The 25,594-nt window shown below is 44.9% G+C and overlaps 1 protein-coding gene across 1 annotated transcript; it reads left to right on the forward strand.

The window, feature by feature from the left end:
* Positions 1-308: 308 nt before the first annotated feature.
* MLNR (motilin receptor) lies at positions 309-4,348 on the forward strand. Its single transcript, XM_024755312.1, is given in 4 exon segments — positions 309-612; positions 615-1,340; positions 2,134-2,245; positions 2,247-4,348. Coding segments are annotated over 4 exon segments (1,272 nt in total). The 5' UTR covers positions 309-434; the 3' UTR covers positions 2,503-4,348.
* The last annotated feature ends 21,246 nt before the right edge of the window (positions 4,349-25,594 follow it).

The following is a 25,594-nucleotide window of genomic DNA, read 5'->3' on the forward strand; positions in this document are numbered from 1 at the left end:
GAGGTCCCTCAGAAGGTCCCCTCCGAACCCAACCTACAAAAGAGCCCACGCTCCGCTGGGTCCAGCAACCAACTCGCTGGGGTTCACGAATCGCTTCCCGCGTCTGGGCGGGGCTCGTCCGCGGCGGCCGCCTCCAGCGTTCAGTTGGTGGGGAGGGAAGCGCCTGGAATACGTGGAATACCACGGGCCTGGGAGCGGGAGCGGGGCCGGGGCAGGCCAGGCGGTGGCTGGGGGCGGGGACTGCGCTTCGCCCGGTTGGCAGCCCTCAAGGCGGACCCTTCAGAACCGCGTTCCCGCGCGCGGTGCCGCCGGGCTCGGGCTGTGCGAGCTGCAAGGGTTTGGCGCGCCCAGCGCGCACCGGCCGCCAAAGGAAGCGCTTTTGCCGCGGGACCAGGCGCTAGGCTCCTGGCCCGGCCCGGGGGCGCAGCGCGCCCATGGGCAGCGCCGCGAACCGCAGCGACGGCTTGGAGGGCGCAGGGGAGCCGCCGTGGGCAGAGCTGCTGCCTTGCGACGAGCGCCGTTGCTCGCCCTTCCCCCTGGGGGCGCTGGTGCCACTGACCGCCGTGTGCCTGGGCCTGTTCGCCGTCGTGGTGAGCGGCAACGTGATGACGGTGCGCTGATCGGGCGCTACCGGGACATGCGGACCACCACCAGCTTGTACCTGGGCAGCATGGCCGTGTCTGACCTGCTTATCCTGCTCGGGCTTCCCTTCGACCTGTACCGCCTCTGGCGCTCCCGGCCCTGGGTGTTCGGTACGCTGCTCTGCCGCCTCTCGCTCTACGTGGGCGAGGGCTGCACCTACGCCACGCTGCTGCACATGACGGCGCTCAGCCTCGACCGCTACCTCGCCATCTGTCGCCCGCTCCGGGCCCGCGTCCTCGTCACCTGCCGCCGCGTCCGCGCGGTCATTGCCGCGCTCTGGGCCGTGGCGCTGCTCTCCGCCGGGCCCTTCTTCTTTCTGGTGGGCGTCGAGCAGGACCCCGGCCGCTACGCGGTCCAGGACCTTAACGGCACCGCGTAGCTCACCCCCTCGCCCCGCGCCTCGCCGCCACCGCCACTCCTCGGGTCCTCGCGGGCGCCACCGCTGTCCCCGCCGTCGGGGCCCGAGGCGGCGGCGGGCGCGGCGCTGTTCAGCCGGGAGTGCCGGCCGAGACCGGCGCAGCGGGGCGCGCTGTGCGTCATGCTGTGGGTCACCACCGCCTACTTCTTCCTGCCCTTCCTGTGCCTCAGCGTCCTCTACGGGCTCATCGGGCGGGAGCTGTGGAGGAGCCGCGGGCCGCTGCGAGGCCCGGCCACCTCCGCTCGGGAGAAGGGACACCAGCAGGCGGTCCGCGTCCTGCGTAAGTGGCGCCGCCTCTGTTCCAAACACCCCAACCCACGGTCCAGGCTGTGTCCCCTTCCCCTGGTCTCCCAGCCCTCGGCGCCTCTTCTGGCCACGTTTCATTCTGTCGTTCTACCCCAGCCTCCACCTGCTTCTCCTTCTAGTCTCCAGAGAAAACCATCTCCTGTCCTCCAAGGGCTCTGGGTCACCCCAGGCGTCCCTTGAGAGTGGGGTATCCGGGTCCTGAAAACAGCAATTATTTCCCAAAGCCTCTGTGATCAGCGAGCTGGGCTGATCCAAGATGGATAATTACAGGCTCTTAAGCCAACTGCCTGTCTCTGTTTGATGCTGCAGTTATGGAATTACAGAACCCTGGAGAAGACGGGATAGCTCACGCTAAGATAAAGTTTCTTTACTTAATGTTATGTTATCCTGAACACTAAAGTGAATCATGCCCATATCAAAAAAATAAATAAAGATTGTGCAGACTTGTTGCAGAGTTCTTTTCAACCGAAAACAGAGAACACGTCAACGAAGTGGGTTTGTGGAAGGAAGCCTGCCAGAACAGCTTGTTAGTAGAAATCACTCCTGGTTTATGTCAGGCCTTGATAGTAAACGTATGAGCCGAATACTCAGCTTTAAAGCTAATATCGATGCTGTCTGCAACCTGGTAGTTTTTCTGGGGTGGGGATTTGGCTAGGCAAGAGTTTTATTTATCTTGCTGTTACTTATTACTTCAGATGGTTTCCTGAGGATGCTTATTTGTTTTCAGATGCTTTAGCTAATTCTGGTGCCTATGTCTTGTTTTGCAGTGGTGGTGTTTCTGGCGTTTATAGTTCGCTGGCTGCCTTTCCACGCTGGCAGAATCATTTACATAAATACCAAAGATTCCGGGATGATGTACTTCTCTAGTACTTTAACATTGTGCCCTGCAACTTTTCTATCTGAGCGCATCCATCAACCCCATCCTCTACAACCTCATTTCAAAGAAGTATAGAGCAGCGGCCTGGAAACTGCTGCTAGCCAGGCGGTCCAGACAGAGAGGTTTCTGCAGAAGCAGGGAGGCTGAAGGGGACCCTGGAGGAGACATGGCTGGCTGCACCGAGACCAGCGCTAATGTACAGACACCGGAAACCGGCATGGCCAAACACAGCGCCTCATCCCACAGCTCTGGGACTTAAGGGAAAACAGGTCTGCAGGAAGAAAAGAACTGCGAGGGGGGGAACCGAAGCTGTTAGGGAGAATTAGAAAGAGTGGTTGACATTTTGCAAGTTGGTCAGCAACTTAGCATGATTTTTTTTTTTAAACAAAGGTATGAAATGTAACTGTACCAGTCTCTCTGGTTTTCCTTTCATGTACCCCCCTGGGGACGTTCATTTTATCCTCCTGATATCCACATCACAAAATGTTCTCTGGGGAGGTTTTGTAAGTCCTCATTCTTCTACTCTGGGGAAATATGACCACTCATTTTCCAGTTAACAAGTGATCCAGAGAGATGCTGTCGTAAAAATTGTCACCTGTGAGGTCAGAGGTGTATTTTGTTTTATGTTTTGGATATAAATGTGATGGTGCATCTACAAGGAATCCAGGATGATGAGAGTTTTAATCCAAGAAATTACTTAATGCTTATATATGACAGCAAAAAATGTTTAGAAACAAGTGAAAGGAATTCTGGGTAGAGTGCAGTGTTCAGGGGTCCCGCCTCTCTCAGGCTCAGAGCAAATCGTTAAGTTTAGGCACAGTACCCTCTTTCAGAACCTGGGTACCGAAGTCTGAGGGCAGGAAGCTGCAGCAGGATGTAGCTTCCACAGAGCGACTGTTGATCACATGGATAAGAGCTTTAATACGCCTTATTTGCCTCAGCTTGGTGGGATAAGCAATGATGGAACCAAGTCTGGGGTCTGAGTCTGAAAACTCTTAAGAGCCTTACCCACTCCCACCCCGAGAAGCTGCACTAACAGAAAAAACGAGAGTCAATGGATGTACTCAAGGGTGAGAGAGACTGTGCTGGACATTCTGGCCAACGACTCTGTAACGCTGTTTTAGTTTTCACAGTTTAAAACATAAACCTGTTTTTGGAGAGCTCCTACTGCCTCGCTGGACTCCAAAGGGACTCAGTCAACCCAGGGTCTTATGAATGGCGCCCCCTGGAGGTAGGCAGGATACAACTAGGTCCGCTGTAAACTACAAATGGTGACTCCATAAACAAGGGTCCGCTCCACACGCTGACAAGGTCCTTTGCTTTTTCATGTGATTGACTATGTACAGTGATGCCTTCAAGTCCCCTTGAAGTGTCCTAACACCCTGGCCTTGCCCTCAGCTGGTGTGGCAGTGAAGAAGTCCCCGTCTACACTGTGTTTCTTCCAACTTGGGGCAGTGGTCCCTAAATTGTGTTCTGCAGATTTTCAGGGAGTATTTGAAAAAAGGATTCTGTGGTCAAATATGGCAGAATAACAATGCATGCTGTACCCACCTTCCCAAGAGTCACAACACAAAATATCCCATCAGAGGCTCTGAGAAGTTGTTGCTGGGGACACTGATGGAGGGTCTCACGGTGCAGGTGCCAGCCTTGTGCCACAGCCACTCCCCTGCTTGGTGGCACTAAGTGGGGACGTCCTGGAGATGCAACCACACAGTCTTTCTTCTCTCAGGGTTCCTCTCTGGGACAGTCAGAAGCGGCTTCTTCCCTGTAGAAAATCATGGCTAAGAAACTTACTGATATGTTATATGTAGTATAATATTTTAGATATAGAAGCAAAGACCTCTCCTTTGAGTTTTCTTGTTCAGATTTGCATCACCCTTTCCTGTGACCTAGGTGTGTTCCCAGGTGTGGGCAGAGAGGGATCATCCTTTCTTGCCACTGGGTCCCTGAGATGGAGTATCTGAATTCCATCCCTCCTGTGGATTGCTGTGCACCTGTTTTCAAAATGCCTATCTTACCCATTAGTGGATTGTGAGATGAGTGGAGTGTGTCACATGTTTCTTTATTGGATTGCGAATAGAATAGAGAATCAGTGCATCATGTGTAGTAAGGCTAACTGTTGTGTTGTGAAACTTTTGTTTCAATTATATATTGGTTGGTATCTTTCATGGTTCGTAAAATAAAATATATTCTCATTGTGGGTCATGGTCAAAAATATTTGAAAAGCTGTTCTAAGGTCTAAAATTGTTCTCTACCACAGAAGAAAGTGTCCTCTGGTGTTGACAACTGGCTATAAAGGGGAGGGGCATGCTGGGAAAACTCGGGGTGGCCAAGTCAGGGATCACTGGAGAGGGATGGCCGGGCTGTGGGCCTCCCTCCACCCTGGGGATGGTATCCTGGATGCTGTGTCTGGGACCTCTCGCTGCCCTCGGATGAAGATGTGTGCTGGGTCCCTGCAGGGCTCTTTCTGTAGGCCAAGTTGCTTTTTTTAGGTGAGGCACCAACCTTGGGGAAGGGTTTGTGTTTCATTCATTCACTCCACAAATATTCACCAAGCAACTGCTAAGTGCTAGACGTGTATGTCAAAATACTCTAGAAACATTAGTCCATGTCATGGTGTTGAAATCAATCAAATTTTTAATGGTCTTTTTTGCCTTGAAATGTGTGATTGTTCATCTAGACTAGACATCTAGACTCAGATTCAGCTCACAGGCCAATAAAAGCACTCACATCGGACGGACCTGCAGAATTTCAGGTTAGTGTCATCTACACGACTTCCCTCCGCCTTTCTATAGGAGACTTTCCCACTTCTGAAGCAATTGCACAGCACCTCCGAGGACCCAGGAGTCCAGGGGACATGAGAGCAATGTGTTGATGATGTTTGAAAGTCTGAACATGGCCTCTCCTACAATTTCTACCCAGGTAACAGTAACATTTGCTAGTATGTGGAACCATTCACATATAAGTATTAGTGACTGTACAAGTGTTTTATGTGGACCTTTAATAAAAGGCTTTTCATAAACTGTGGGGCCATTTTCTATTGTGAACCAACTTTCTAAAGATTCAGAACTCTAAATATTACAAAGAACCTAGTCAGCTCTGAGCAGCCTTCCAAAATCAGCATCCGTGCTCCTAAGAGCACAGGAACCTTTGTCATTGAGAGGCGTGTGCTCTGTGGGTGGCATGCTTTGTGGCAGTCACTCAGCATGTCCCTCACTCTGTGTAAGCTACAAGGAGGTGACAGAGGCAGACTCTACTGGCCACCTTCTTAGGAAAACAACACACACACTTTTGAAAGATTAGCAGACGCTTGTGTAATAAAGGGCCAAAAAGTGCCATCCGGACCAGGAGAGCTGAGTGTGGGCAGACAGTCAGGCGATGCTGTATGCGAATCTTTTTCACGGCACTTGGTCCGTCACATCTTGGGGACTGGTTCCCAGAGTTTGTAACTTGCTCCCTAAGGACAGACTGTGCTTTATCCCCCTTGGCATCTCTTGCCCACAGGTAGATATGTGTTGAACTCAAGTGGACAGGGATCTTGACCCAGTGGGTGGACAGAGATGGAGGCTGAGTAAGCAGATGACTGGGACGTCCATTCTGAGCCATCGGTCAGCCCGAGGGAAAGCACAGGACAGGGGCGAAAACGGCACACAGGGGGCGTGGGTGCTGAAGGGAGGAGAGGACAGGACTCTGAGGAAGAGAGGAGGGAGGCAAGGGCACCGGTGTAATCAGGAGTTGGAGCCTGCAAAGCAAATGAAGCAGGGTCTGGGGAGGCTGAGCCTGGGAGGCCAGCTGGGACCAGTTAGGCACTGTAATCCAGGCACAGGGCACTTGTGGGTAGAGTGGTGACACTGGATCAGTAACACAACCAGGTTCAGCACCTCCCATCACCAAGACGCCGGCAACCTCGTGGCCTCAGAACAGGGAGCATCCCTTTCCCCACCCTCAATCCCCAGTGCCAGGCATTCCCACCTTATTTTCCTGCATCTGTGCCTTTGCGCCCCACCCCAGCTCAGGCAGGCCCACAGCATGACGCGTCCAGTAATGACATCTCCTTTCCCTCATCTTTGCAGTGAGTGTGCAAGTCTCGAAAATGTTCCAATAATTCCTATGACTTATGATGATACAAAGATTAAAAAAAAAACCTTAAAAAAATTTTTTTTGAAAACCTGCAGTTTTCAAAGTCGTGGTGTCTTAATTTTACTATAATGGTTATACCTGTTCATAACTGGAACACACATAGGGCTCCACGTGATCTCTCTCTGTCTTACTTCCACAAGAATTCATTACTTTGTCCTTACAGTGATTATTAGCGCCCTTCCCTCAGGCTTTTTATTCCCCTCTGTAATTCTCTACAGCAGTGGTTCCCAAACTTTGACACGCGTGAGAATCACTTGGAGGGAGAGTTAAAACACGGCTTGCTGGGCCTCATCCCCAGAATTCCAGATTCCGCGGGTCTGGGCTGGGACCCGAGAACGTGCCTTTCTCTCAAGTTCCCGGGGGATGCTGATTCTGATGGTCAGAGGACCACTCTCTGGGAGCCTCTACGGTAGATGGTTGCTACAGAAAATGTGAGCCAGAGCAGTGGCATGCGCATTACCTGGCGTCTTGTTAACATGCAGACTTTCAGGCCCCACCCCGGAGCCTTCTGAGTCAGAACCTGAATTTTAACAAGAGCCCCAGGCGCCTCCGACGCACATTAAAGTTTGAGAAGCACCAGTCGAGAGGCTAGATCGACGGTATCAGAACCTCTGGGGGTTGAACCCAGACGTGGTTTTTACAGCTCCTCAGGCGATTCCAATGTGCAGACAAGACTGCGAACCATCAGTAGGCTCTCCCTCACCGAAATCTCTTCCATTCTCGCTCCACCCTCTCCCCCGCCCCACCCCTTTCCTCCCTTTCCCCATATTTACCTCAGGATAAAGGAAAAGATACGAAGCCAGTAAACAAAGATACTGCAGGTGGCTTTGGGCGGTGGATCCATGGGAAAGTCATTTATATTCCAGCAGAAACTGGAATGACTGTGGTCCGGCGATGGCTCCTGACTCCTCAGCACCCCCCGGTCCCCTTAACGTCTCCCGCCCACGCCGAGGTCCTTCCACGCACGGGCCAGGCTGAGCCCACGCCTCCTCGACTGCTCCTTCCCGTCACCAGGCCTCCACCCCGTTTCCTGCTCTTCTAGACACCTTCTATTCTTCTTTTCCCTCAAGTCCTGACTGGCTCCTTGCGCTCTGCTCCATTTCTCCAGAAGAGGCCTTCTCAGCTCTTCCTGTGGCCTTCTCGGAGACGAGACCCCATGTCACCTGTGGCCCTGGGGGGCAGCCCCGGGACTTGTGCCTGGGACTGGTTACTGAGGTCAGCCGGGCGGACGGGCCGGGCTGCGGGTCCCAGGGAGTGGGCCTTGACTCTGCGAAGTCTCAACAAGAGCTTGCTTCACGCTCCAAAGCCACGTCAGGTCTCCAACCTTTCAACGTTATCGTAACTGAGTCCCTAAAACTCAGAGGCTGACTGCATAAGGAGAAGAGGAAGTCAGAACGCCAACATTTTAGGTCTGTTTGAAAGAAAAGGGACGCCAGAAGCCCGGGTGCTTGACGCAGCGAGCGGCGCGGGGCGTGCGCGCCGAGGTCTGCCGTCTGCGCCTGCGCGCAATCTCCGCACCGGCCCGGGCCTTGAGGGCGCTGGCCCCGCGGGGAGCCCAGCTCCGCTCTCCGTGCGTCAATTCACAGGCGGACGTGGACAGATAACAACAGAAAACGGTGTTGCAGCAGCGGGAATCAGCAATTTTGCACAGAGAGCTTTGGGAGATGTTGCTTACTGTAATCTGCCTGAAGTTGGGACAAAATTGAACAAACAAGAGGAGTTTGGTGCTTTAGAAAGTTTGAAAGCTGCCTCCATCAGAAGTAACTGAAATTAATGAAGCTCTGGCAGAAAATCCAGGACGTGTCCAAAAAATCTTGTTATGAAGATGATTGGCTGATCAATGTGACACTCAGGAACCCTTCAGAACTACATGAACTAATGAGTGAAGAAGCATATGAGAAACACATAAAATCTATTGAGTGAAAATGGAACCCCTAAATAAACTAGTATGAAACAACTTAATCTAGCATAGTTGTCTTCAATTAGTTGTGGACAGATTTTTTAAAAAGCAACTTGTAGCAAAGGAAACTACTTGCAACATGTTACCAGAAGAAAATACCCCCTAACTTCCTAATGACTGCAGATAAACACTATGCATCTTTTCCACAGCACCCTACGATTTTTAGGCTAGGCTCCAGTTTCCAATACTCAGAATTCCTGAAATTATCTGTGGTAATGAAACAACTTAATCTAGCATAGTTGTCTTCAATTAGTTGTGGACAGATTTTTTAAAAAGCAACTTGTAGCAAAGGAAACTACTTGCAACATGTTACCAGAAGAAAATACCCCCTAACTTCCTCTGCTGAGCAGATAAACACTATGCATCTTTTCCACAGCACCCTACGATTTTTAGGCTAGGCTCCAGTTTCCAATACTCAGAATTCCTGAAATTATCTGTGGTAAAACTAGTTATAAAAATTATGTAATTCAAGGAAAACATTGTTATCTTAAGCCTTGTAACAGTTTACAGCCATCCCTGGACTGGGTCAAAATACTTGATGAGGGCTTCCCTGGTGGCACAGTGGTTGAGAGTCCGCCTGCTGATACAGGGGACACGGGTTCTTGCCCCGGTCCGGGAAGATCCCACATGCCGCGGAGCGGCTGGGCCCGTGAGCCATGGCCGCTGAGCCTGCGCGTCCGGAGCCTGTGCTCCGCAACGGGAGAGGCCACAACAGTGAGAGGCCCGCGTACCGCAAAAAAAACCGAAACAAAAAATAAACTTAATGATCTTCCCGTTGGAAGTAGCTGGCGGTGGAGAAAAGTTTTTGTTAGTATTGTTCTTCATCTGACACTGTACAGCTATCTTAATTTTGCAACATACTGTGTTTGCTGGTGCTATTTTTATACAGTGAAGCTACAGCCTTGCAGGAAAATAAGAGTCTAATAATAAAATATTCAACTTAAAAAAATTAAAAAGAAATAGGCTGTAGAGGTGGTTTAGCAGGGGACAATAATGAATTCCATTTTCTTTTTTTAAATTGAAGTATAGTTGATTTACAACATGGTTAGTATGAATTCCATTTCAATTCATCTCTTTTCCAGTGACGCTGTCCTGTTGTTGCATCCTCCCACAACCACTGGGAAATAGGTCCCAATAGTCAAATCTTAAGAAATGCTGCAATACCATGGAAACTGTTTTTTGGGGGAGAGGTGGGGGGAGGGCAGGGAATTCCCCCATGGAAATTCTTTTTGACCATAGAGCTATGTTTTTCTTTCCTCCCATTTCGTAACATTCCACAGAACACTCCAGTTTGAAATACCAGAGGGAAGTGTGGGTATAAAATCAGGGCTAATGATAAAGATTGGGGAGTCAACAGCTTAGAAGTGATCATTTAAACAAGTGGTTCTCAAACTTTAGCGTGCATCAGAACTGACGGGCTTCTTAAAACACAGATTGCTGGGCCCCACCCCAGAAGACCTGATTCTGTATGCCTGGACCCGGGCCTGAGAATGTGCATTTCTGTCTGGTTTCCAGGTGATACTGCAGCTGCTAGTCCAGGACCACACTTGGAGAGCCACTGATGTAAGTGACAGGAATAGATGACCTCTCCAAGGAGAAAGCTGAGAGAGAGAAAAGAAGAGGCTTAGGGTTACATGCTGATGTTACAGCACAGGCTGGAGAACTCACTGAACCAGGCAGGAGGAGCAGAAAAAGGGAAAGTGATGAATTGATACTATCCAAAGGAAGAGAGTTTCAGGGATCAAGTACCCAGAGGATACAAAGAGAATGAAGTAGGGTTATTAGATAAAATACAAGATTACTAGTTCAATTTGAAATTTGGATAAACAAATGATTTTTTTAGTATAAGTTTAATAAGTATATAAATGATGTACTTAATCCCAATTTACATGACTCGACTTATGATTTTTTGACTTAATGATGGTGTGAAAGTGGTACGTGTTGTATAGAAACCATACTTTGAATTTTGAATTTGATCTTTTCCCGGGCTACCTATGTGCAGTATGATCCTCTCTCGTGATGCTGGACAGAAAGCCATAGCTCCCAGTCAGACCGTGATCACGACAGTAAACAACCTGTACACTTACAACAATTCTGTACCCAGACAGCTATTGTTTTTCCCTTTCAGTACAGTATTCAATAAATTACATGAGATATTCAATAACTTATTATAAGATTGGCTTCGTGTTAGCTGATTTTGCCCAACTATAGGCTAATATAAGTGTTCTGAGCACATTTAAGGTAGGCTAGGCCAGGCCAGGCCATGATGTTCAGTAGGTTAGGTGTGTTAAATGCATTTTTGACTTATGATGTTTTAAATTTATGACGGGTTTATCAGGATGTAACCCCATCACAAGTCAAGGAAGATCTGTACTAAAAATATCATTCGTTATTTATCTGAAATTCAAATTTAACTGGACACTGTATTTTTGTTAAATCTGGTATCCCTAAAAGAAGGGTAATGGAAAGGCCCCAGGATTTGGCAAAAGGAAGGAACTTGGAGAGCCTTTCAATGGAGTGTTGAGGGCAGGAGCCAGAAGCTGCTAAGTTACAGAGGAAATGGCTGTGGAACAGGGCTGAGGTGGTCCTGCCTTGGGGCTTCCATGAAAAGGGATCCCAGCAGCTGAATAAAGGGCTTTGCTGCTGGTCCTGCCCTAACTGTACCCCAGGCCAAGAGCCAGTCTCTCTTGCTGTGGCTTGTGCCCAAGCTCCTGGGAGCACGGGGCACTTGTGTGCTGAGTATTTGCAACTCGCACTGATGTTCTTAAATCACAAAACTGAAGAAATGTGTCTGATTCAGAACCACCTGAAACAGAGTATGTAATCAAAATGTGTTGAACTGAACACATTTAATTTATATATAATCCATTCCTGGCAACTTTGAAAGGGCTTATTTTTCTTTCTGCAAAGGTGTGGAGTAAAATAAAATTTTGTTAAGTGACCGATTAATTCACAAGGTTGCGGGGGGGATTCTCATTCTGGAAAAATGTATCTCTGTGTGACAACTGAGACCACAGATAATGAAGTAATATTTCACTGTATGTATAGAATCTGGCACCATGCCCAGCACATAGTAAGGACTTAATAAAAGTACTTGTATGTGTATAGAGGATAGTACATATTTTGAGCAGGGAGAAAGACTGATTTCTTAAAAAGTTAATGCATTGCAATATTATAACTGAATGTTTAATTACATAATTATTGCAATGTATTTATAATAATACAATGTACTTGGCACACCGTTCAGCATGCGGTAATCCTCAGTGTGAGCTAGCATTATTGTCCACAGTTCACATGCTACTAACTTTCCCTCGTTAGAAAGAATCAGTCTTTTTCCCTGTCCCTTCACACACACAGTGGAGCCTGATCGTGGAGTAGTGATGTGGTCAGGTATATACTGTGTCCAGTGAACTGCTTTCCAAAATGAAAGTCCTGCCCACCCAGCTTTTACAGAAATATTCCCAGGGTATCTATACACTCTGCTCTTCATGGAAAGTCAGGGCTTGTTATTGTTATTGCATTGAGAACACCTGAGGAAGACCGTTCTCTTTTTCAACAGTCGCTGCAGCTGCTTATAGGATTTGACAATGTAAGAGCTGCCCTTTTTTAGAGCATGGAAAAAGGTACACTAACTGGAGGAAATGGGCCTTCTTCAATAGGCAAGAAGATATTGTGCTTCTGAAATGTAAGTGGAGCTCTTGTAAGCCTTTGTTTTATATAAAGACAGTATAAAGAATGACACAGGCTGGAGGGAATAGCTTTATAGCTGGTCAAGCATTTGTGCTCTGTAGTATGTTAACAGATTTCTATTTCATTGGTTTCATTTGTCCTTCTTAAAAATGTCCCATCTTAACAAGAGCTGTTGGGGAAAAAAAATCCAGCGACAAACTTCTGGCATCTTTTTGGCAGCCAGCTGCTCGACTACTGTGTCACATTCACAAATCAAGTGATGGAAAATAGGGAGTTTTATTATGATTTCTGGTTTGAGGAAGCCACAGATTTGGTCACTAAACACAATATTCAAATGAAACTTTGTGGGAAGTTCTGCAGGGCTTGCCAAGGTAACCTAGAATCTCAACTAACCTTTGAAGTTATTATAAACAGTCAATGTTCCAACAGTGGAGGACATTATTCAGCAAGTTGGAGAAAGATTCCCAGATTAGCACCTCAAAGCCCTCACATTAAGACACGGATCATCTCCAGCTCAACATGTCAGAGGAGCACTGTGCCAACACGTATAGAGTGACTTACCAATCCTGACACTCTCTGTGGAGATTCATTCCCAGAGGCTCAAGTGGAAAAAGAGGAAAAGATAAAGTGCTTCTGTCCACAATTTATGACATTCTACAGCTGCCTGATATTTATGTATTTTTCCTAATGCTTCCGTATTGCTTAAGGTCCTGCGGATTCTTCCCAGGATGAAGATGGAGAGGAAGCACGAATGCAAGCATCACAAAACACACTCCGAAACACTGACTCAACAGAGGTCAAGTCACAGGGCTTTGTGAACGTAACTCTTAATACAAAACATGATCTGGATTTCATGAGACACACACAGAAAACTCTACACAATGTGTCAGAGCTTCCTAAAGTAATTCAGAAATCACTGAAAATATCCAAGAGAATTTTTAAAGGTGCCTTTTATTGGCTTATTAGGAGGCAAAGCTGTAAGGTACATGCAGGCCACTTAGTCATTGAAGGTAAATTGCCAACAGGCCTCTCACCAAATCCATCAGCCACTGACCACTCACCTGTTGAACAGCCACAATCTGAACTTGCAGACTTTGAAGACTTCTGAGTTCTCCCAGAAGATGGTATGGAAAGTGCTGCTTTGAGATTCCCCCCTGGTGGCATAATGGCAGGGCTGAAGTCATTTGGGACATGATGTTTATTATCATTGATCTAATGACCAGGATTTGAGTTATCAGTTCTTTGAGGAAATAAATGTTGAGGAGGTAGGGAGTGAAAAGGGAGGAGAACACATTTATAAAGTGCAATGGTGCTTCTGACTTAAGTACATTATGTTTGGAGTATGTTGTTAAAAATCTGTAATGGCTGGTTGTGGAAGTTACCAGAAAGTGACAGAAGCCATGTGCTCACCTGAAGAGGATTTCAGTGTAGCCTTTGTCCTCAAGGGAATGTAAGTCCACCAAACTGGACATCAGCTTTTTAGCAGATGTACCATGAACACTTTCACAGGCAAGACAGAACCTGAGTTCGCAGACGTTGATGACTGATTTGTCTGGTTTTGCCTGTTTTCCTTTGGGTGTTTTTCCATGACCATATCTGCTTCCTCATCTTGATTTATATGCATAACCAGGAAAACTGGTCTTCTTGCAAAAACAGGAGTTTTGTGGTTTATCTAGGAAGAATACAGAAAATATTGCTTTCTTGTTGGTGAAGATGAACAATTTTGTGGTTTATTTCAATCTAATAAAATGTGGATTTTGTTTCAAAAACAAACTCTGTCTAGAGTTCTTAGGCGGGATGAGGTGAGATAGGTGGGATGCACATGTCAGCCAAGAACATTCACCTTTGGTCATACAAGTGACCATCTAAATGTGAATACATTATGTTTAAGTTGGTGTGTTAAGATATCACATGTGGGGCTTCCCTGGTGGCGCAGTGGTTAAGAATCCGCCTGCCAATGCAGGGGACACGGGTTCGAGCCCTGGTCCGGGAAGATCCCACATGCCGCGGAGCAACTAAGCCCATGCGCCACAACTACTGAGCCTGCGCTCTAGAGCCCGTGAGCCACAACTACTGAAGCCCGTGCACCTAGAGCCCGTGCTCCCAACAAGAGAAGCCACCGCAATGAGAAGTTAGAGCACCACAACGAAGAGTAGCCCCCGCTCACCGCAACTAGAAACCCCGCGTACAGCAACGAAGACCCAACATAGCCAAAAATAAAATAAAATAATTAAAAAAAAAAAAAAAAAGATATCACATGTTTTGTTTTCTAAGTATACAGATACCAGCTTCACTTCCCCTTCATCCTCAAGGCACATTGAACTAAAGAATCCTCAAATTTGAACATTCTCTTTCTTTTTTTTAGTGAATTAGTTAATTTATTTATTTTTGGCTGCATTGGGTCTTCGTTGCTGCACATGGGCTTTCTCTAGTTGTGGCGAGCAGGGGCTGCTCTTTGTTGCAGTGCGCGGGCTTCTCATTGAGGTGGCTTCTCTTGTTGCGGAGCACAGGCTCTAGGTGCATGGGCTTCATTAGTTGTGGCACATGGGCTCAGTAGTTGTGGCTCACAGGCTCAGTAGTTGTGGCTCACAGGCCCTAGAGCACAGGTTCAGTAGTTGTGGCACGTGGGCTCAGTAGTGTGGCAAATGGGCTTAGTTGCTCCGTGGCACGTGGGATCTTCCCAGACCAGGAATCGAACCTGTGTCCCTGCGTCGGCAGGTGGATTCTTAACCACTGTGCCACCAGGGAAGTCCTGAACATTCTTTTTGATTTAAATGAATTTGTATTCCAAAAAGGACAGAAGACAATTTACAAAAATGCCCCCAAATAAGACAAACATTAAGGAAATGGAGAAAGTAGAAACTAAGTAAAAACTAGTGTAGGTAACATAAGATTATAACACCAGAGAGAAAGTGAGGACACGAAACTCATGCCTTGGTGTCTGGTTAGGAAGGTCACATGATTCACAGGAGACAGGAGAGTTTATCCTGTGGGGACTCCAAGATGACATCCTATAAGCTAGAAAACCATAATAATCTTTACAGCATAATAATAACCAACAGTAATCCTTACAGCAATCAGCACTGAGTACCATAGGGCTTTTTCTCATCAGGCCAATGAGAAAAGTTATCCCACACTTGGAAAATGATAAAAGGTGATTACTTTTTTTAAATGCCTTTTCTATTATTAGAAAATAATATGGCTGCTTGAGTAAAAACAGGACCTTGTCAAATGGAACTCTCACTTGATATTCTCGGGGAAGGTAAATTTGTTGGCACACTTTTTTTTTTAAATTAATAACACAAATGATAAAAAACAGTGACAATTTATAGCCTGTGAGATGAGAGGTTTGCAGAAACTGATAAAGTATTAGGATTTTATAGCCTGGTAGAAAAGTTACCCCAAAGGTGTTATAGTTTAATCAGCCTGAAGAAAGTTAACTAGGCATATGGTATGGAGGGGGTTCAGAACAGGCTGCCCCAGAAAGTACCACTTTCACATGTGGATTATTTTGAACTGAAAGCAGTCAAGACCCAGCAGACTCAGAAAAAGCTTTTTAACTCCCTCTTAACTGCCTAAAAGAAATTAGAAAGGGGCCCTGTACCAGGAAGAGAGCTATTACCTAATATCACTTTTTCTTCTGTGAGACTTATCTGCACCTCTGGCAAACATCTGTTCACCAAACATCTGCTCTTCTCTTCCCATGAATGGCCCTCCTCCATTTGAAGGCCCAGACCCTTGTCCCTTTTCTCAGCTCAGGGTGGTATATAAGCCTCAGTTGCCTGGCTGCCTTTTGAGTCTCCTATCTTTGCAGCTCTCCCTTACATAGTAATTAAAATGGTTTTTCTTTTGTTAATCTGTATTTTGCTACAAGGGCGTCTCAGCCAAGAATCTAGAAGAGTAGAGGGGAAACTGCTTTTCCTCCCCTACAGTATGAGCTACTTTACTTAGTCCTCTCCTTTCCAAATGTTAAGATCCCCATTCTTCAAATCCGCTCTGCACTAGGGCATGCTGCCATCACCAGAGGTTCCCTCGGTTTTGAGTTAAAGGAGGGGGAGTTGATTGAGTTGTACTGGAAAACAAACACACTGATTTGTTTACATACTGACCATGGCTGCTTTTGTGACATGACAGAGACCCAGTGGCCCACACAGAGTAAAATATCTACAGTTCGGGCCTTTACACAAAAAGTCTGTCAACCCCTGAATTAAAATGAAACTTTGACTCCTGTTCCTAAACTGGTATGAAAATTTTGCTTTTCAATATCAGCTAATGTTGGTAGATGATGTGATGCCAAAAACAACTTATGGAAGCAACTCTACAGAGGGCCAAAATACTGCTGCTAAATACCAGGGACTCAGCATCTCCAAGGGTGGGTGGGGCCCAGTAATCCAGGTTTTAACACGGTCTCTGGGCGACTCACATGCACGTGCAAGTTTGGGACTCGCTGGGCCCTCTGGTCTAGACCGGTGGTTCTGTCCAGATTCTGCCTTGGTAGGTTTGAAGTGGGGCCAAAGATTTTGCATTTCTAACAAGCTCCTGAGTGATGCTGATGTTGCTGGTCCAAGGGCCTTAGTTTCTTGCCTGTAAATTGGAGATGATGAAAATCTATATCATTGGGTTGTTGTGAGTATTAAATGAAGTGATGAACATATATATCCTGCTCCCACCCCTCTCAAGCTGTGTCTGCTTGATCAAGGTACTCAATGTCTTGGTTCTTATAAGCAGGGATAATAATAAAAATACCCACTTCATAATAAGGTTGCGGAAAGGAGTAAATGAGATAATATATGTACAGTAGCTAGAACGGAGCCTGGAACATAGTAAATGCTGAGTAATGTAAGATAGCATTATTATTATTACCATCATTGTTACATAAGCTGACTGATGCAAGCAGCTATTCCATCAGCATTAGTTTCCTCTTTATTTCCTCTTACCTGTCCTCTCATCCCTACCCCTCCCTCCAAATTCTGTTGATTTCTAACATGTCTAATTAGAGAACCTCTTCAGGCTGCTGATTCAGAAATGCCCAAACCCAGTCCAGAGCATGCCACACTAATGGGGACCCTGACCCCATTTGGACCGTGGTATCAGGCCCATTGCCTGCCCACTCCCAGGCTGCCTATGGTAGAGTGACCCAGGGTAACATAGGAAGTGGGCTTGCCTGTCCTTCCCATCTCATGGGGCACAGACGTTCTCAGGGTTCCTGGACAGTCTTACTTTGTAGCACATTAATCTATGTGGCACCCAAGTTTACTTTTCTGGGGACACCATTAGGGACAATATATGAAAAACCTGAGAAGTCATTTCTCTTTGGCAGCACTGCCCTCCATAACAAAGCAAACGTTCCATGAAGGGTATCTGGATTTTGTTTTGGCTTCTCTTTGCTTCTTTGGGGTTTTAGTGCTGCCAGGAACTGCCTTCCAAGAACTGCTTGGGAAACCTTAATTTCTGGATTCAGGGTGGTGTTTATAGTTACATCTTTGCCTGAAATGACCAAATTAGGGCCAATCCTTTGTACAAGGGTGCACTGGCCACCAAGAGTCCCTATTGGTCCTGTGGCCGCCTCATCCCCAGGCATGCAAAAGACATGGTCACCGGTCATGTGTGCCTTCCATGTACGACAGCAAGACCGAGTGTGAGGTACATTTTCTTCTACAAGCCAGGTATTCAGTCTCTGCCAAACATCACCAGTATCAACAAATCCAGTATAGATTCTATGTATGGATGATGAGCTCCATGGGACCTCAGCTTGTTTTGCTGTGAGAGGATTCTGTCCAAATAAACACACTGCTAGGACCAAGATTCCCAACCAATAGGACCTAGAATAAAAAGAAAAGATCTGGGTTATCTATAGAGAATAAGCAAATGAAACAAAGTGGGGAGGGATACTAATTAATGATGCTGAGTACCTATTCTTTGCAGGAGCTGTGCTACTTGGAATCATTTAGTTTTCAAGAAAATTTGTGATAAACATATATCCCTCCCTCCCTTCCTCCATCCCCTCTATCCGTCCCTCCTTCCTTCTTTTCTCCCTCTCTGAATAATTCAGTCAAAAAAACCATTTGACAGGACTTCCCTGGTGGTCCAGTGGTTAAGACTCTGCACTTCCACTGCAGGGGGTATGGGTTCAATCCTTGTTAGGGAAGTTCCACATGCTGCACAGTGCGGCCAAAAAAAAAAAAACAAAGCCATTTGGCAACCTCCCCTCCCCTCCTTTTCCCCTCCCTTCCCTTCCCTTGAAGGCAGAAGGGGCTGTAGAGGCAGCAGCACAGGGGCTGGGAAGCCAAGGAGGTAGCCACTGTGCTAGGGAGATTGGTCACATAGTGGGAATTGAGTGGGGGGAAAAAAAACTATATTGAGAATAATGGGAGCCAGGTTTCCTGCTGTTTGGAGAAGAGATTTGCAAGTGTGGCAAGGGGGAAGGCTAGAAAAAACCCTGGTGTGCTAGACTGGAATTGAAGGTATTGGTGTGAACTCTTTTAGATAGTTAGCTAGCTAGCTATTGAGAGAGATAGAGTTATATAAGTGTGTGTACATGTATTTATACACACATATATAGATATAAATGTTTTGTAGATCTAGCCTCTCAGAGGGTCTAGTGGTAATGACATACCAGTAGCAATGAGCACACTTACTGCCTAGATCTTAAATTTTTAAACACTAAGGAGCGGGGGATTGGAAACAAGATGGTGGAGTAGAAGTCCCTTGAGCTCACCTCAAGGTCTCATGACAACATCAAGAACACAACTAACTGCTGAACAGCCATCAATAAAAGAGACTGGAACCTACTAAAAAAAATATTCTACATCCAAAGACATAAAAAAGAAACCAAATGAGACAGTAGGAGGGGCGCACGTGTGATCTAATCAAATGCTATACCTCCCGGATGAGCAACCTACAAACTGAAGAATAATTATATCACAGAAGTCTTCCCACAAGAGGAAGAGTTCTGAGCCCCATGTCAGGCTCCCCAGCCTGAGGGCCTGGCATGGGAAGGATGAACCCCCGGAGCATTTGGCTTTGAAGGTCAGTGGGGCTTGATCACAGGAGCTCCACAGGACTGGGGGAAACAGAGACTCTACTCTTGGAGGGTGCACACAAGGTCTCATATACACTGTGACCCAGGGCAAAAGCAGTGACTTCATAGGAGTCTGGGCCAGACCTACATGCTGGTCTCAGAGCGGGTTGGGGGGAGGGTGGCCATGGCTCTCTCTGGAGTCATATAAGCCGGTGGCAGAAATATCAGGGAGTGTTCATCTACTTGAACTCTTGTTGGAGGCAAACATCTTGTTTGGGTAATTAGCACCAAGATCTGGCTCCATCCAGAGCCTGTAGGCTCCAGTGCCTCAGGCCAAACAACCAACAGGGCGGGAACACAACCTATCCATCAGCAGATAGTCTCCCTAAAGACTTCCTGAGCCCACACCCACATTTAGACATGCCCTGAGACATGGCCATGCCCATCGGAGAGCCAAGAACCAGCACATCCACCAGTGGGCAGGCACTGACCCCTCCCACCAGGAAGCCTGCACAAGCCTCTAGACCAGCCTCATCCACCAGAGGGCAAACACCAGAAGCAAGAAAACTACAATCCAGCAGCCTGTGGAACTGAGTCTGCAAAGGCAAGTCAGAACCTACCCTGGGACCAGCTGGTCATTGGCCCTTAGATGACAAGAGGAGAGTGCACTGCTGGGACATACAGGACATCCCCTACAGACGGCCACTTTTCCAAGGTCGAAAAACATAACATTCCACATACATAAAAATACAAATAGAAATTGAGACGAAATGACATGGCAGAGGAATATGTTTCAGACGAAGGAACAAGATAAAACCCCAGAAGAACAACTAAGTGACATGGAGCTAGAAAATCTACCCAAGAAAGAGTTCAGAGTAATGACTGTGAAGATGATCCAAGAACTTGGGAAAAGAATGGATGCACAGAGGGAGAAGTTACAAGAAGTTCTGAACAAAGAGTTAGAAAATATAGAGAGCAACCAAACCGAGTTGAAGAATACAATAACTGAAATGAAAAATACACTAGAAGGAATCAATAGCAGAATAAATGAGGTGGAAGAATGGGTAAGTCATCTGGAAGACAGAGTGGTGGAAATCAGCCATGGAACAGAATAAAGAAAAAAGAATGAAAAGAAATGAGGACAATCTAAGAGACCTCTGGGACAATGACAAACACACCAACATTCACATTATAGGGGTCTCAGAAGCAGAAGAGAGAAAGAAAGAGCCTGAGAAAATGTTGGAAGAGATAACAGCTGAAAACTTCCCTAACATGGGAAAGGAAACAGTCACCCAAGTCCAGGAAGCACAGAGTCCCAGACAGGATAAACTCAAGGAGCAATACGCTGAGACACAGTCATCAAATTGACAAAAATTAAAGATAAAGAGAAAACATTAAAGGCAACAAGGGAAAAGCAACAAATAACATACAAGGGAAACCCATAAGGTTACCCGTTGATTTTTCAGCAGAAAGTCTGCAGGCCAGAAGGGAATGGCATCATATATTTAAAGTGATGAAAGGGGAAAACCTATAACTAAGAATACTCTACCCAAGTAAGACTATCATTCAGATTTGATGGAGAAATCAAAAGCTTTACAGACAAGTTAAAGCTAAAAGAATTCAGCACCACCAAACCAGCTTTACAACAAACGCTAAAGGAACTTCTCTAGGTGGAAAAGGCTGCAACTAGAAACAAGAAAACTATGAGAAGACCTAAATAGACACTTCTCCAAAGTAGGCATAAAGATTGCCAACAAACACATGAAAAGATGCTCAACATCACTAATCCTTAGAGAAATGCAAATCAAAACTATAATGAGGTATCACCTCACACCAGTCAGAATGGCCATCATCAAAAAATCTAGAAACAATAAATGCTGGAGAGGGTGTGGAGAAAAGGGAACCCTCTTGCACTGTTGGTGGGAATGCAAACTGATACAGCCACTATGGAGAACAGTATGGAGGTTCCTTAAAAAACTAAAAATAGAACTACCATATGACCAAGCAATCCCACTACTGGGCATATACCCTGAGAAAACCATAATTCAAAAAGATACACATACCACAATGTTCATTGCAGCACTGTTTACAATAGCCAGGACACTGAAGTAACCTAAATGTCTGTCGACAGATGAATGGCTAAAGAAGATGTGGCACATATATACAATGGAATATTACTCAGCCATGAAAAGGAACGAAATTGAGTTATTTGTAACGAGGTGGATGGACCTAGAGTCTGTGATACAGAGTGAAGTAAGTCAGAAAGAGAAAAACAAATACTGTATGCCAACTCACATATATGGAAACTAAAATAAAGCGGTACTGATGAACCTAGTGGCAGGGCAGGAATAAAGATGCAGACGTAGAGAACAGACTTGAGGACACAGCGGGGGAAGGGGAAACTGGGACGAAGTGAGAAAGTAGCATTGATATATATACACTACCAAATGTAAAATGGATGGCTAGTGGGAAGCTGCTGCATAGCACAGGGAGATCAGCTCAATGCTTTGTGACGACCTAGAGAGGTGGAAGGGAGGCTCAAGACAGAGGGGATATGGGGATATATGTATACATATAGCTGATTCACTTTGCTGCACAACAGAAACTAACATAACATTGTAAAGCAATTATACTCCAATAAAGATATAGTAAAATAAAAAAAGAGAAAACTATTAAATGGGAAAGCTACCAGTAAAGGCAAACATACAGTAAAGGTAGGAAATCATCCACACACAAATGTGATATATAAACCAGTAATCCTGAGAGAAGAAAAGTACAAATGCAGGATATCTGAAATGCATTTGAAATTGACAGATCAGCAACTTAAAACAATTATGTATATATAGACTGCTATATCAAAACCTCTGGTAGCCACAAACCAAAAGGCTATAATAGATATACATACACAAAAGAAAAAGGAACCTAAACACAACACTAAAGATAGACATTAAATCACAAGAGAAGAGAACAAAAGAGGAAAGGAAGAAAAAAGACTTACAAAAACAAATCCAAAACAATTGACAAAATGGCAATAAGAACATACATATTGATAATTACCTTAAATGTAGACAGATTAAATGCTCTATTTCCAAAAGAGAAAGACTGGATGAATGGATACAAGAACAAGACCTGTATATATGCTTTCTACAAGAGACCTGCTTCAGATCTAGAGACCCATAGAAACTGAAAGTGAGGGTATGGGAAAAGGTATTCTATCCAAATGGAAAATCAAAAGAAAGCTGGAGTAGCAATACTCATATCAGACAAAATAGACTTTAAAATAAAAACTGTTACAAGAGACAAAGAAGGACACTGCATAATGATAAAGGGATCAAATCAAGAAGAAGATAACAACAATTGGAAATATATGTGCACCCAACATAGGAGCACCTCAATATATAAGGCAAATGTTAACAGACATAAAAGGAGAAATTGACAGTAACACAATAACAGTGGGGGAATTTAACACCCCACTTACAACAGTGGACATATTATCCAGACAGAAAATCAATAAGGAAACACAGGCCTTAAATGACACATTAGACCAGATGGACTTAATTGAAATTTATAGAGCACTCCATCCAACAGCAGCAGAATACACATTCTTTTCAAGTGCACATGGAACATTCTCCAGGATAGATCACATGCTGTGCCACAAAGCAAGCCTTGGTAAATTTAAGAAAACTGAAATCAAGCATATCTTCCAAATACAACATTATGAGATTAGAAATCAACTACAAGGAACTTCCCTGGTGGCACAGTGGATAGAACTTCCACACTCCAGGGGGAGGCTGGGTTTGATCCCTGGTCAGGGAACTAGATCCCACACGCATGCTGCAACTCAGAGTTCACATGCCGCAACTAAGGAGCCTGCGAGCTGCAACTATGAATCCTGTGAGCCGCAACTATGAATCCTGTGAGCCACAACTAAGACCTAGTGCAACCAAATAAATAAATAAATTTTTAAAAAAATCAACTACAGAGGGGCTTCTCTGGTGGCGCAGTGGTTGAGAGTCAAAGAAAAAACAGAAAAATATCTAGAGACAAATAAAAATGAAAACACGACAATCCAAAACCTATGGGATGCAGCAAAAGCAGTTCCACAAGGGAAGTTTATAGTGACAAAAACTTACCTCAGGAAACAAGAAAAATCTCAAATAAACAACCTAACCTTAAACCTAAAGCAGAAACTAAAAGCTGATTCTTTGATAAGATAAACAAAATTCATAAACCGTTAGCCAGACAAATCAAGAAAAAAAAGGGAGGGGGGCCCAAATCAATAAAACTAGAAATGAAAAAGAAGAAGTTACAACCAACACCACAGAAATAAAAAGGACCATAAGAGATTACTACAGGCAACTACATGCCAAGAAAATGGATAACCTGGAGAAATGGACAAATTCTTAGAAAGGTACAATCACCCAAGACTGAACCAGGAAGAAAGAGAAAATATGAACAGACCAATTACAAGTACTAATATTGAATCTGTGATTGAAAAACTCTCAACAAACAAAAGTCCAGGGCCAGATGGCTTCACAGGCGAATTCTATCAAACATTTAGAGAAGAGTTAACACCCATCCTTCTGAAAGTATTTCAAAAAATTGCAGAGGAAGGAACACTTCTAAACTTACTCTATGAGGCCACGATCACCCTTATACCAAAACCAGACAAAGACACCACAAAAAAAGAAAATTACAGGCCAATATCACTGATGAACATAGACACAAAAAAACCTCAACAAAATACTACTGAACCAAATCCAATGATACATTGAAAGGATCGTATACCATGATCAAGTGGCATTTATCCCAGAGACGCAAAGATTTGTCAATATCTGCAAATCAATCAGTGTGATATATCACATTAACAAATTGAAGAATAAAAATCATATGATCATCTTAATAGATGCAGAAAAAGCTTCTTATAAAGTTCAATATCCATTTACGATAAAAACTCTCCAGAAAGTGGGCATAGATGGAACCTACCTCAACACAATAAAGGCCATATATGACAAACTCACAGCTAACATCATACTCAATGGTGAAAAGCTGAAAACATTCTCTCAAAAATCAGAAACAAGACAAGGATGTCCACTCTTGCCACTTTTATTTAACATAGTTTTGGAAGTCCTAGCCAGAGCAATCAGAGAAGAAAAAGAAATAAGAGGAATACAGATTGGAAAAGAAGTAAAACTGTCACAGTTTGCAGATGACACGATACTACACATAGAAAACCTAAACACATTACCAGAAAACTGCTAGAGCTCAACAATGAATTCGATAAAGTTGCATGATACAAGATTAATATACAAATCTGTTGCATTTCAATACATTAGCAACAAAAGATTAGAAAGAGAAATTAACAAAACAATCCCATGTACCGCTGCATCAAAAAGAACAAAATACCTAGGAATAAACCCATTTAAGGAGGCAAAAGACCTGTACTCCAAAAACTATAAGATGCTGATGAAAGAAATTGAAAGTGACACAAACAGAAAGATATACCATGTTCTTGGACTGGAAGAATCAATATTGTCAAAATGACTGTATTACCCAAGGCAATCTGCAGATTCAATGCAATCCTTATCAAATTACCAATGGCACTTTTCATAGAACTAGAACAAAACTTTTTTTAAATTTGTATGGAAACACAAAAGACCCTGAATAGCCACAGCAATCTTGAGAGAGAAAAATGGAGCTGGAGGAATCAGGTTCCCTGACTTCACACTATATTACAAAGCTATGATAATCAAAACAGTATGGTACTGGCACAAAAACAGGAATATAGATCAATGGTACAGGATAGAAAGCCCAGAAATAAACCCACACACCTATGGTCAACGAATCTACAACAAACGGGACAAGAATATACAATGGAGAAAAGACAGTCTCTTCAGTAAGTGGTAATGGGAAAACTGGACAGCTACATGTAAAAGAATGAAATTAGAACATTCTCTAATACCATACACAAAAACAAACTCAAAGTGGATTAAAGACCTGACTGTAAAACCAGATATTATAAAACTCCTAGAAGAGGGGCTTCCCTGGTGGTGCAGTGGTTAAGAATCCACCTGCCAATGCAGGGAACATGGGCTTGATCCCTGGCCCAGGAGGATCCCACATGCCACGGAGCAACTAAGCCCATGCGCCACAACTACTGAGCCTGCGCTCTAGAGCCCACGAGCCACAACTACTGAGTCCGCATGTCACAACTACTGAAGCCCACGCACCTATAGCCTATGCTATGCAACGAGAAGCCACGACAATGAGAAGCCTGCACACTGCAATGAAGAGTAGCCCCTGCTTGCCACAAATAGAGGAAGCCTGCACACAGCAATGAAGACCCAACACAGCCAAAAATAAAAACAAATAAAGTAATTAATTAAAAAAAAACTCCTAGAAGAAAACATAGGCAGAACACTCTTTGACATAAATCACAGCAATATCTTTTTGGATCCATCTCCTGGAGTAATGGAAATAAAAACAAAAATAAACCAATAGGACCTACTTAACCTTAAAAGCTTTTGCATAGCAAAGGAA

Source organism: Neophocaena asiaeorientalis, unplaced genomic scaffold (assembly GCF_003031525.2).
Source record: "Neophocaena asiaeorientalis asiaeorientalis breed wild unplaced genomic scaffold, Neophocaena_asiaeorientalis_V1.1 scaffold59, whole genome shotgun sequence".
Lineage (NCBI taxonomy): Eukaryota > Metazoa > Chordata > Mammalia > Artiodactyla > Phocoenidae > Neophocaena > Neophocaena asiaeorientalis.